General features: G+C 39.1%; 1 protein-coding gene across 1 annotated transcript in view; it reads left to right on the top strand.

The window, feature by feature from the left end:
* Window positions 1-830: 830 nt before the first annotated feature.
* The window catches only part of si:ch211-57n23.4 (immunoglobulin superfamily DCC subclass member 3), a 29,312-nt gene continuing 16,073 nt past the window's right edge, over window positions 831-14,069 (top strand). The window contains exons 1-4 of the mRNA XM_051956096.1: window positions 831-1,163; window positions 10,283-10,588; window positions 12,144-12,288; window positions 12,815-12,945. Coding sequence (XP_051812056.1) covers window positions 1,115-1,163; window positions 10,283-10,588; window positions 12,144-12,288; window positions 12,815-12,945 — 631 coding nt within the window. The 5' untranslated portion in view covers window positions 831-1,114. The remainder of the gene's footprint in view (window positions 1,164-10,282; window positions 10,589-12,143; window positions 12,289-12,814; window positions 12,946-14,069) is intronic.

Here is a 14,069-nt window from a genome sequence, read left to right as displayed (position 1 = left end):
GCCTGGAGTCTATCCCAGCTGACTTAGGAAATGCCATGTGAAGGCAGGGAGCACACTGGACAGGTCAGCAGTCTGTCACAGAGCTACACAAGCACATTCACACCTACGGACAATTTAGAATCACCGATTAACCTCAGCATGTTTTTGGACTATGGTAGGAAGCCGGAGCACCCAGAGAAAACCCAGACATGCACAGGGAGAACATGCAAACTCCACACAGAAAGATACCAGGAAGGCTTTGGCATGAACCATGGATCTTCTAGCTGCAAGGTGAAAGTGCTAACCACCAAGTCACTGTTCAACCTAAAAAGAAAAAAGAAAATGCATGTGGACTTCATGTGTAAATTTCAACAGTATCAAAGTCATGTTCACCCAGTGTGGATGTGACCTCTACCTCTGTCAAAAAGCCTTACAGTTAAAAGTCAGACAAAACAATAGAAATTGTCTCTGTTCAACATCTTCCAGTTCCTTTAACTCTTAAACAAGTTTCTCTAAAGAACAGCCTTTCGTGTGAATCCAGAATGTTTTCTAACCTGATTACAATGACCTGAAAAAGTATAGATTTTATTTTTTTCTAATTTCGACAAGGGCAACCCAGTGTCACATCCTCAACCTGACTAAGAGCAGTGTGTCCGGCTCAGGTCACAGCTGGCCCATCAGGCAGTGGGGTGGGGCTGAACGACTGTCCAGAAGCCCTCTGCTTAAATTAATATCAATCATGCCTCCTAGGCTGAACTACCACCCTCTGTCACTCTTGGGCTGTGATTGGTTCGTGGGAGACCAACCTGCCACTTGCCGACGAAAACCTCTGTCTCAGTGTCCATTCAGCAACAACAATGAAAAAGAATTACCAATGAGCTCTGTCCAGACTGAGTTGTCTTCCTCGCACTATTATCAGAGTAGCTTTGGACGTGACCAGCTGACTCATGTGGGTCAAACACTGGACAACAGAGGACAAGAAATGTTTTAATGAAAACAGTGCAGATTTACACTTTATCACCAAAGAAGATACACACCAGGAGGAAATACATTCAGCTGTTTTTCCATTTGGATTACTTTTTTTATGTTATTGCTGCGTCCTGAGGGGTAAGAAGTTGCAGAGAAGAACACCAAAATGGAACCAGTCATCTTTCTCACCTGTCTGGCAGCTTTCTACTGTTCAAGTAAGTACTGTTTAGGATCTGTGTACCACCAGCAGTGGTGTATTTTCACTGTGTTTTAACTTACTTTATATAACTTACCTTGATGTGATTTTTTTGTAAAATCAAGAAACAAAAACCACCTTCTCTGCTTCCATTACTAAATATGGCTGAATGATGGATTCCTCTTTGTAACTTCCTTTCAATATTTAGAGTGATCCAAGATAATTTTCACTAAATTGCCAGAGTATGCGAACCTAAAGGGAGGGTATATATCTACGTAACTGGGCTCTTAACCACCTTCACATAACCGTGGATCTGAAAAACTTAATGGACAGTTTGACAAGAATTCTTATTACAGATTTGCCTTGGTCTTTCTTAAGCTTTTCTAGAAAGCAACCAAGGTTCAAAAACCCCAAATAGACACTTTAAAAGGAGTGTAGAGTCAAAAAGCTATTTAAGGTGTGAAATAATTTCTTGAGCCTTGAGATTATTATGCAAATTCAGGGATCATTGTGTGATTTTCATCCCATCAACACAGTGACTAATTGTAAGGTTTGTGTTTGCATGACATGAAAATGCAACTGTATTTCCTAACATGAACAATATTCTTTCAATCAAAATTGAAACACTTAAAAATAGTTTTATAGGGCTACATCATAACCTTTATAACAACTGACAAAGTTGTAGAAGGTCAGAAAATGTGTTGTGAAAACCACAGCAGGTTTGTATGAGAACGGGAGCAGTGCAGATGGAGAAGGTTCTGCCTTTATCTCCAACCACAGAAGAAGGTTGGAGTCGGTGACCTCTGAGGGTCTTTTTTCTTTTTTCTTTTTGGAAGTGCTGTAGGTCAGCAGGGCAGTCCGTAGAGGGGGGGGAGTATGGACACAATAGCCACCCTTAAAATCCTCAGCCTTCAGTGACCTGACCCTCACAGCCTCATCTCCATAACACTGCTTTCAGGCTGTGCTAATATTGAGAACCTTATTAAAGATACGTGTCTATATGGTAATCCCCCTACAGCTGCCCATGACCGTGTCCTCAGCAACCCCTCCCTGTCAGGGGTCTCTCTCACACACACAGTGTCCGTGATAGGCCAGCAGAAACAACCCTTGGTTTAACTCACAGCGAGGACACAAAGGGGTTTGTAGTGGCCGGTGTTTCCTGCAGTGCAACAGAAAGAAGGCTAACATCTCAATCTGTGAAGAGCTTAGGCTAATGGTTACAGGAATTGAACCATGTAAAGGTACAATTATGAGGCTGATGGGACTTTATATAAAGGACTCTTATCAGCATGAACCTCTCTGAGACAAGCAGACATTGCTTTGTGGTGTTTACTGCAGTCTCATTTACTTTCATCAGTCTATTTCATTTCTCTTATCACTGATTTGCTGGCTGGTTTGTGGCATCCTTTACATCATCTGTTTCCAACCAGGCTAAAACCCAGAATTCTAATTTTACAGCTGTATGCCAAGTGCCACTGTGTGTCTGACAGCAGAAAGATCGCAGAGACTAAGAGTTGGATATGCATTAAATATAAAATCATTGCCTGGCTTTGTAACTAACTTGAGCCACATAATACCAAGCTATAATTACCCCAAGTTTGATTATTTATTTTTTACCCTCAAACTGCATCTTAGACCATCAAAGACCTGCAACATTATTTGTTTTGAGCTGTATGTTTCAGGTGGGATCATAGTGGTTGCATAGATAACTGAGTGATTGAATAAAATGGTATTACTGTGGGAAAACCCTAACATGAGATGACCTTGAACCTGCTGCTTGTAAATGTTTTTAAAATTTTGATTAAAAAAAACAAAATGTCTCATTTACAATGGCGAATGCATTTTTTCAGTATAGTCAAGAATATTAAGGAATAATATCAATGGACATTTTTTCAGTCTGTCTTGAAAACCAGTGGTCAGATGCTTTTAAAAACAAACAAACAAAACTTCACTTGCTGTAATGATTCCTTCTTTTAAGTCTGACCAGTAAAAGATTCCTTCATGTCTAAAATAATAACTTTGGAAGACATTTAGTTAGTGAGATTCACTGAAACTGCTGAATGCCAATATCAGTTCCAGATAAATCTTTGAATGTATTTCTGCACAGGACAAGGACTGTGGATTTTGTTCTCTCCTGCCTGCACTAGAGAGGCATTAGGATGGGTTTATTCTATTTCCACTTTGAACAGAAAAAATAGACACAGCACGTTGCTTAGCAAGTATAAGGATGCACACATGGAACACATTCTTGCATAGAATTTGATAAAATTTCAAACATCTAAATTGTGAATGAATAAATTGGTTGGACAATCAGCATGTCACATGCTCAGCTGTTATAGGAGCAACACCAGTTGTAGCAAAACAAAATAGTATTCAGCTCTATAACTGTGTAAACTATATATGATTCTGTAAATTGGCTCCATGTAATGTAATAACAAATGTGACTAATAGTTACTTGTGTTACTATCATTGTTGCGGTAGATTGCAGTCTAATTTGTCCAGTATTACTTTCTTGATCTTGTTGTTGCAGCTCCCTTGTATAGTACTTAAGTGAGTTTACATCAATGATATGACTGCTACTTTCTCAGATTTACGTAATAAGAGTTGCTGCAAGCTGACACCTCATTGATTAAAATTGCAGAGCAAACAAAGAGGCCTCCTCTCTATTATATTGGAACACATTGCCTATTGATTCACATGGATGGTGGGGACGCCATTTTTAGTAATCAGCCTATTAAAAGCATATGGGATGTTGTGGGCCCCAGGACTATAGGGCCAATGTCGGCATAGGCAATCATGCTATTAATAGGTCAGGTAATTAGAGACGTTTCTGTCAAAAGATCAAGCCTGATCTCTCTAAATTTGTTTGTTGCCAAAAATGAAACACTGTTTACATTATATGAATGTAGAGTTTACATTCAGGACTTTTGGGAAATTAACTTCTGTTCTGTGAGAATATCTTGAATAGGACTGTGTGCCAAACCCCAGGATATTTGGATATGTGTCTGAATCACAAAGTTTCAAAAACTGTCAGGTATAGAAATCTGGCTCATTCATAATCTTTATTGTTTAATCAGCTACACCATGATTTAAAAACAAATGCTGTCAAAGTTTTAGGAAAAGACCTAGGCTCCCTACAGCTGCTACAAGAGCATGTTTGGGTAACAGCCCCAGAAGATTCATGTCTTTCAGTGAGGAGAGGAGGAATAACCATGCGGGTGAAAAGTAGGAAACCCCAGGGCAATAGGTTTTGTGCCTACCCAGTCATTACTATATAAGCCACACTTTCATCTGCACATTCACTGTTAACAGGGAATCTTGTCCTGAAATTGATTTGGAGTCAGTTGCAAAGGAAAATAAGAAACAGGAATATTCAAGCCTGTTGTAAATTTGAATATGCTCCGTTTTGTTTTTATCTAAACAAAATCAATCCTTTTCTTTTACAGTGTGTCTAAAGACAACTGCAACAAATGCATAATGTCTGAATCTTAAACCTCAGCCCCACAAAGGATCAGTTGAAATTGTTTTTAGTTTCACTTGACTTGTCATTCCTAATCCAAATCCTTGGAGTCCACCAATTTTGCTTTTCAAACAAAAATATCTACATAGTTAGAAAGGATAAAACATTTGTATTTGGTGGTCAGAACCTCATTGTCTTTTTCTGCCTCCTTTTTTTATGGGGGATGGTCAGAAATCTGTGAAGTTCAGGGGCAGCGGGCTCACTAAACAATAGCAGTGACGCACAGGGAGATCTTCATCTCCATATCCATCCTCCTCACCTCTGACTATCTCATGACCCCTGAGGGGCTTGAGGTCACAAGCACCAGGTGCTGGTGTGGGGGTTCCTGGACAACCCCTTCCTAAAAAATCTCATTATGTCCTACACTATATTGAAACTGTCCAATCTTAATGCTATGCACTTAATCACATCCCATGTAGGTTCAACTTGTTGGAACTTGCCTTCAACTCATCCAGAATACCTTAAAAGGTTGTTGTCTGACATTCTTTAGTCTTGATACACTGTTGCCATCCAACATCTGAATTGATGCAAAGAGTTTCACGAGATTTGAGGGAGCAATCTGGAAACAAAACAAGGAATTGATCCTATGTCAGTGCCAACATATCAAGGCAGAAATCCCAGAGAGAAGACTGAGTTACAGCTTATTCGGTACACACATACAATATTATTCAGTCTAAAAAAAACATTCTACTTAGCTGAAATTGGTTTTCTGAGCCCAGATTTTGACATGATGTATCAGAATGCATTAATGAAAGAAGCAAATTACTCCACTGGGCTGTACAAAACCGTATTAGATTGTTTGTATCCCATTAACAACCAGGATTTATATTTGAAATTATATGCAGCAAAAGCACATATATAAAAGATTTTAAATATTGTAACTCTTCTTTCTGACTTGCATATCTGGATCCCACAGAAGCTTTACAGATACACTCACCGGCCACTTTATTATGTATAACTTGCTAGTTAAAGGTTGGCCCCCATTTTGCCTTCAGAACTGCCTTAATTCTGTGTGGCTTTCAACAAGGTATTGAAAACATTCCTCAGGGATTTTGATCCATATAGACACGATAGAATTTTGCAGTTGCTGCAGATTTGTCGGCTGCACATCCATGATGCCAATCTCCCATTTCACCAAATCCCAAAGGTGCTCTGTTGGATTGAGATCTGGTGATTGTGGAAGCCATTGGAGTACAGTGAACTCATTGTCATGTTCACGAAACCAGTTTGAGATGATTTGAGCTTTGTGGCGTGGTGTTGGATCTAGCCATCAGAAGAAAGTACACTCTGGTCATAAAAGGATGGACATGGTTAGCAACAATGCTCAGGTAGGCTGTGGCATTTAAACCTTTCTCAGTTGGTATTAAGGGGCCCAAAGTGTGTCAAGTGTGCCCTGCTCTGGTCTTCTGCTGCTGTAGGCCATCCTCTTCAAGGTTGGACGTGTTGTGTGTTCAGAAATGGTATTCTGTATTCCTTGGTTGTAACGAGGGTTAGGGTCTTGTAATCATTTCTGTCACCATTCTGAATTATTACATCTCTACCATGTTTATGATAGGACAGTGATATAAATAATGTATACAAATAAAACCCAAAGTTTTTCTTTTTTTTTTAAATTAATGACAAAAATTACAATTAAAATTGTACCATTACATTATTGTGGCATAGATACCTAATTATATTTAGTAACGAAGCACAGTAGCAAGTGTACAGTACTTGAATGTGAGATGAAACCATTGAGATTGAGACTAAAACCAGGGGAACATCGCTCATTGTGGAAACAGGAAGATCAGGTAGCTACTGTATGTATGACAGAACAGAAAACCGTTTTCCATTTTGATAGATATGAAGAAATGCTCCTGTTACACAGCAAATGTAAGCATATTCTTAGTAGATATTTGCAGCCATTCACCAAAAGGACTAAGCTGGCCTGTTTTAATCTTTGTCAAAACTTGAAATTTAGACTGCTGCTCTGACACTGTTATTTTTTTAATAGTTAAGTTCATAGTTAAGGGATTTTGAAAACACAGGCAGCAGAAGAGGAGGAGAATGTATTTTCAAAGATAATAGTGTGCTTTAGCTTCAATTTGCACACTTGGAAATACTCAATAGCAACAAAAAAGGAATAATAATCAGAGCAACTATGAAATCACATTGTAGCTGATCCATCTCTGTGGTATCTATTATATGGTTGCAAAATCTATCCAGTTAAGAAATGACCTTTTTCCCCCTTTTTTGGATTATTTGGAAAGGCATGTCATTGGTGCCAGCTGATCATGTTTCTACTCCTGAGAACTAGAAATGTTTAAAATTCAGTGTTTATTCAAACACTGTTTTATACACTACCATCACTCTTGAATTGTCCTGATTTGACATAAACTTGTTTAATAACCAGCACTGTGTTCATACCTTCTCAGTCAAAAAATCAACATTAGTCTTAAAGGCCTCACAGGCTGTAGCACCATTTGTTAAATTAACCATGGCCACAGACTGCGATGCAAGTCTCCTTATAGAAGCCTTGAATTTCATTACCAGTCATGAAGGCTGAGGGGGTTGCAGGGCTCCATCAGCCCATTCAGACAAAGCTGACCAGTGGAACTAGAATGACCTTTGCTGGCAGCATCTGCTAGGTGGGAGGTTTCTCATTTTAAAAATGGCAGATGTTAATTTCTTGATATGGCACATCGACAGCGCCAGAGATCATGTTCAGCCTGGGTAATCGCATGTGCTAATCATTATGAGAGAAGTGAAGGAGGAATCCAGGTGATGTTGTCAAAATGCCACAAAGTAAACATAGTGAGAGAGCTGGGGTGGTTGGATGGGTTAACAAAATATTGAACTTGAACTCTGGAGATCACTGTTCCTTTTTCTATAAAACTGATATCCAACATTGCTTATTAAGACTGTCATAACCATGACAACATAGATCCTCTTACTGTTTTGAAGTGCTTTGGCCAAAACGATGATCCTTCTTTAACCTAACTGAATTTTTGTACCTAAACCTTACTAAGCCATTACATTGATACGTGACATATCTGGTGAAAGCTTTTGAGGGGAGCATTAGAGAATAGAGAGCAATTGCCTATATGGTTTAGGTTAAACCTAAGTGACAAAATGTATTTATTGATTTGAATGAAAAACTAAAAACCATTTAAAATACAAATGCATACTGAAGTTCAATACATTAAGAACAGCACCAGATGTCATTCAAAGTGGAAATGGATTTCATACAAATACCCAAAATGACTGAGGCAAATCCAAAGTCAAGTTCAGCTACTAGTTGTTTGTGTAGCTGAACAACGATAAATGTTGTTGTATGTTTAGCTGACCCAACACAGGACTCTGTAGAGATGTTGACAATGCATCTTGCTTGTTCAAGTGCAACAGCAATTGTTGATGCTTCACAGCTGGCTAGGAAAGCAGCTATGGCTAGAGTTCAAGGTTCTTTGCATATGAGGCGATTTACATGCATAAAAAATTTAAAAAAAAGAAAATGGGATAGACTGGGAGTGTCACCAAGGTCATGGAGGAGAAGGGACAGGGGTGAGGAAGAAAGGGCTGGTGGCATGGGAAAGTCACCTCGTAGACAAAACTGAAAGGACGGGAAGAGACAGGAGGGGTAAAGTGGTGCGTAAGAAGGGGCAGATGGTGAACTTGGGTACATGGTGGCTGATGGGAGTTTTTACAGAGGTTACTGGGGGTTGGGTGCAAATAAGCATATTCACAGTTCTATTGTCACTATTGGCTCCTGCTTCAATAGACGCTTTACTAACTTGACCCCAGCAACCCTTGCCAGTGTTTTCCTCCCCAGCTTGGACATTGTTGTTGCCCTCTCTGGCTGGATGGCTCGCTGGCATTCAACCTCCATTGTGGCCTATGTTTAGTAAAAGTGGTACTGACCACAAAGCCAAATGCACCATCTACCAAATAAGATGGTTAGATATGAGATGCCTTTTTCCCTGACAATTTGGTGGGTCTCTTTGAGGTTTGCTGTCTGACAAGGAAGCATCTATATGTTTATTGGCTCCATTAGAACCATGGTATGCCTGTGGGTTTAAGATTAAAAACTAAGTTGAATGTGTGATAAATGACTGTAATTCTCCTGCTGTTCAGAGTTTTTCTCCCATATTCAATGCAGTTGAACAAATGATAAAACTGGAAGAATGTGGGTGCGTTGACTTTCTGTATACACTGAGCAATTTTGTGTAGACTGCAAACCTATACTATATAACAAAGTCTGAAGGACAAGCCCTCTCTCTCTGTGTACTCTTGAGTTGAAACCAAGGTCATGCTGACCTAGCAGAAATAAAGAAGTTGAGGTGGTGAAGCATTTGGTACAATTACATCACACACCACAGGAATAAATTCAAACGTAATGATTATAGAAATATCCTGATTGGATTTTAAGAAGGATGGGTTGTAGTTTGCCAGAATGGAAGAGGAGTGTTAGAAGAAATTTATATACAATTTAACAAAATTTGTCAGTAAAGTGTGTGTGTGTGTGTGTGTGTGTGTGTGTGTGTGTGTGTGTGTGTGTGTGTGTGTGTGTGTGTGTGTGTGTGTGTGTGTGTGTGTGTGTGTGTGTGTGTGTGTGTGTGTGTTCTTGTACTTGCTACATGGTGAGTACCATTTTCTGCATTTAACTATCAAAGTGAGGACATTTTTACAAAGTGAGGACATTTTGGCCGGTCCTCACTTTGAAACAGCCATGTTTGAGGGTGAAGACTTGTTTTTAGAGAACAGGTATGAATTGAGGTTTGGTTAGGGTTAGGGTAAGGATTAAGTTTAGGCAATCAGTTGTGATAGTTAAGGTTAGGGTAAGGCTCTAGGAAATGCATTACGCCTATGGATGTCCTCACTAAGATAGAAGTACAAACATGTGTGTGTGTGTGTGTGTGTGTGTGTGTGTGTGTGTGTGTGTGTGTGTGTGTGTGTGTGTGTGTGTTCTTCAAAATGATAAAAATTTACACTACCACTCAAAAATTTGGGGTTACCCAGGCAATTTCATGTTTTCCATGAAAACTCACACTTTTATTCATGTGCTAGCATAATTGCACATAGGTTTTCTAATAATCAATGAGCCTTTCAACACCATTAGCTAATGCTATGTAAAACTAGAACACAGGAGGAAAGATTGCTGGAAATGGGCCCCTGTACCCCTATGTAGATATTCCATTAAAAATCAGCCGTTTCCATCTAGAATAGTCCTTTACCACATTAACAATGTCTAGACTGCATTTCTGATTCATTTAATGTTATCCTCATTGAAAAAAACTGCTTTTCTTGCAAAAATAAGGATATTTCTAAATGACCCCAAACTTTTGAACACTAGTATGATTTCATTACATAATTTATAAATAATTGATATCTAAAATAACAATAGAATAATTTATAAAACTATTATTTTGAAGACCCTGTGACAGACTGGCGACCTGTCCAGGGTGTCCCCTGCCTTCGCCCGAGTCAGCTGGGATAGGCTCCAGCACCCCCTGCGACCCTAGTGAGAATAAAGCGGTGTATAGAGAATGGATGGATGGATAGATTATTTTGAAGAAGGAGATGAGCAATAGCTGAGTGTGTTTCTCTGTGCTAACCTGTCATTCTCTTTGTGCTGTCTACAGGTGGCTGTCTGGCCTCAGAGCTGTCGTTCTTGCTGGAGCCCACTGATGTGATTGCGGTGAGAGATCGGCCACTTATGCTGGACTGTCGGGTACAGGGCGAGGAACCGATCATGATTACATGGCGCAAGAATGGAGCACCGTTACCCACCAGCCCGCGGGTTCGGGTACTGGAAAATGGCACTCTGTTAATCCAGAGCTTCCAGAAACGTAGAGAGGGGACTGATGCAGACATGGGCGAGTATGATTGTGCTGCCCAAAACCGCTATGGCATGCTGGTCAGTCGGAAGGCTAAAGTTCACTTGGCATGTAAGTAATTGATCAACACAACAGCAGTTTCACAATTTCTTATTTTCCAAATAAGTCTGAAGTTCCCCCTAAAATGCCATTTTTCTCTTGTCCCACCCTGAGAACATTTTTTTAATCAACACAATATTTTAAATAACAGTTATTATGCATGGTACGTATGTCCCACAACGTGCACCCAATCCTGTTCGCGTAACCTTTTTAGCTGGTAGAAGAAAAAGAAAACAGTGAATCACATCAAATGCTGGAATTAACATCAAACAGTTTCCCAAAAGAATGGGTAGAGCAAAGCTATGTCCTTTATTCTATTTTTCATATTTTCAAAACATTGTCAGCCTTGACTGAATGTCTTACTCTACCTCATACAATCCTGTCAACCATTTTATCCAGATAAAACAAAATCTTTTTACTTTTTCTTTTCTGTTTTCCATCGGTCAGTTTGTCCTCCTGGTCAGCAGTAACAGCTAGCAAAATATGTAGCTTCTACTCCTGAGAAAAAGCTAACATTAGCATGGATTAGCATCCCTGTTACTGTGATTAGAGTAGGGTTAACAAGCAACAAATAAAACATGGAATAAAAATGATACCATTGATGTGTAAGCTGAGCCAATCAAGACTTTCAAAGTTTTTTTTACCTATTGCAGCTTTTGTAACACCTGTTCATTTCTTCAGAGGTACAGCTCCCTTGAGGCTGTTTCAGTGTCTTGCCCCGTAGAACTTGGGTGCTAATACCAAACTAGCTATACTGCTTCTTCATTAAAGAGGTTTAAGTAAGAAAGCTACCCACTTTCTAGTCCTGCTTTCAACTTCATTTGAAATATCCATATACCTGCATTATCCACATGCCATACACTCGCACAAGGAACTGAACCCCCCAACATGTTGGCTTTTAGTTGTCAAAGCATCCCACAGGTTAGGAGTTATGTTAGAAAAATGATGCTTCACACTGTGAATATCTGTGCATTATACTTAGTGACCCAAATCCCATTTGGACGCTTTGATCCTTCGTTGTCAAAAGGAGCAGATGCCCTTCACCAGAACATAATAGAAAGCCTCAAATGACACTACTGTACATGGCTATATGCACTGAACACAAAGATGACCCACAGAAATACAGAAAAATCCCATAAATTTCAAGTTATTTACAGGTCGCTACGTTAAAAAAGACACAAGCAATTTTAGAATCTTATATCAAGTATTTAGTTCTGATATTTTTGGAGGGCTCAAGAGAAATATTTTTAAAATGGAAAAAGCTGAGCCGAGACCTTTACATCCTAACTGTTGAATAACCATCAACATGTTTCAAATTTCACAGCCACAGTCTGCAGCATTTCTGTAACCTATAAACCCAAGCTGAGATATCCCTGGCAACATCAAGGATGGTTCTCATGCTTGACAAAACCACAAAAGACATTGTAGAAGTGTTTTCAATGGACAGCAATGACCACGAAACAGACCTTGTGCAGAATTGCTGGAGCACACCTACAAAGTTTAAAAATGACACTCAATATCAAAAGTTTCCTCATTATGATTTATCTTTGTGTGATTTGTTCCTCAGCTCTTCCTAAGTTCCACACCCACCCAGTGTCCATGTCTGTAGATGAGGGAGGTGTTGCTCGCTTCCAGTGCCAGATTAATGGAGTACCTGAGGCCAAAATCACGTGGGAGAGAGAGAGAGTACTGCTTAACACCACCGACAGCAGGTAACAAATACTACAGTGTAGCATTTTACACTGCACAGTAGTATGTGTGTAGGCCTCATTCAGCTACTACTGTGCAAACTGTACAAGTTATCAACATGTACCATACACTACAATGTTTGTAGTTTCAAATGGGTATTTTCTGATTGCCTATTACTGTAACATTATGAATAACTACTTTCAACAATAAAGCTTCCATACATTTTTTTGAAACTATTCCTGCAGCTGTATGCTTATGATTGAGCATATTGCTTTTATTTACAGATCTTGGTAGTGTGTAAATCCAGTCTGGTTAGAGAGTTAACTAAAAGTCTCTTAAATGTCAAGATTTAAAAAATCTATATTATAGATAAATTAAGTATTGTATTTGTAGGTTATATGAATTTTTTGTATGGTTTTGCTCAGTTCATTTTTTTTAACTACACTGTATCTGAACTAATAACTGACTGTAACTTGTGTGAAAGCCTTGTCCTATTTTGTAATAGTTTTATAGTAACAGTAATGCATGTGACCTGTCCTCCTGGTCCAGGTACACTCTCCTACCAATGGGTATCCTCCAGGTGACAGGCGTGAGGCAGACAGATGCCGGGGTTTTTCGCTGTGTTGCAACCAACATCGCCAACACCCGTTACAGCAACGAGGCCACACTTAATGTCACTGGTAGGTGGGCACCCATGGAGCTAGTGATATGCAGGTAGATAAAGAAGTACCTTTGAAGTAAGAATTATTTATGTGTCATGTAGGTTTTTACAGTTGGAAATGCAAAACGAATTAGGAGATGAGGCAATATCTTTACCCTTTCAGTTATGCTTACATTTGGATCAGCTTTGCTATTTTTTTTTTATAGAGCTGAAGTCTCACTAATTGTCATATTTTTCAGGCAATCCTTGGAGTTTGATTCACAGTTCGAGTCAAGATTGTAACTACTTAGACTGTTCCCTTTTTTGTTTTTCAGGCTCTGTGTTTCAGCACATTCAGTGTAAAGCTAAAGAATATATACTACTTTAAAATGCCAATGCTCATCTTTAATTTGAGATATAGCTATAGAGAAAGATTTACATTAGAGATGCAACCATTTTAACACTCATTTCCAAAAATTTAGGTATTTAAACAGAACTGAACAGACCATCATGAAACTGAACAATTTATCTTTAACACCTAGTATTAAAGACGGGAAGGACTGCTAGATGTGTTGGACCCACAGCTCCAACTAAGAGATCCAACTAAGCTTGAGCTCACATGATGTAGGTCAGTCATTTGAGTCAGCCAGTTAGGGATATTTTTGCTTCTTCACCCTGAAAAATTCACTGACTTCTTTGATTATATGAAGGTTGGTAGGACAGAAGGTTGTACTGCTGAAAGATGAATTGTCACCCAATGAATTTTCCTTAACACATAGCAGAAGCACCGTCATGCTGCTGGGTCTTTGGCACACAAGTTGTTCCTTGTTCTTGTACAAACTTTACTCTTCCATACATCACAAGTCACTCGGTTTTTGAGTCTTACCACTGTTTGATATCTTGTGATGAATTCTTCAAAGTTATCTTCATCTTCTGTTTCTCATCTTGAACATCCTGAACAGCATCCCTGACTTGCTCTGCAGTCATATGGGGCTTATTCACCATCAAACTAATTTTACAGTTATCCACAAGTCCTGGTTTGTCTACACTATGGTCATTTTCTAGTTTTCTTGAAACTGATGGAAAATATTATAAAGATATCTAAACATTTTTGAAATGGTCATTTGATTTTTAAATATATAGGAAATTATAGGAAGCCATTGG

The sequence above is a fragment of the Acanthochromis polyacanthus genome, chromosome 11 (genome assembly GCF_021347895.1).
Source record: "Acanthochromis polyacanthus isolate Apoly-LR-REF ecotype Palm Island chromosome 11, KAUST_Apoly_ChrSc, whole genome shotgun sequence".
NCBI classification, from domain to species: domain Eukaryota; kingdom Metazoa; phylum Chordata; class Actinopteri; family Pomacentridae; genus Acanthochromis; species Acanthochromis polyacanthus.
The sequence above is the reverse complement of the archived record's forward strand: the minus strand, read 5'-3'. Positions and strand labels throughout refer to the sequence as shown.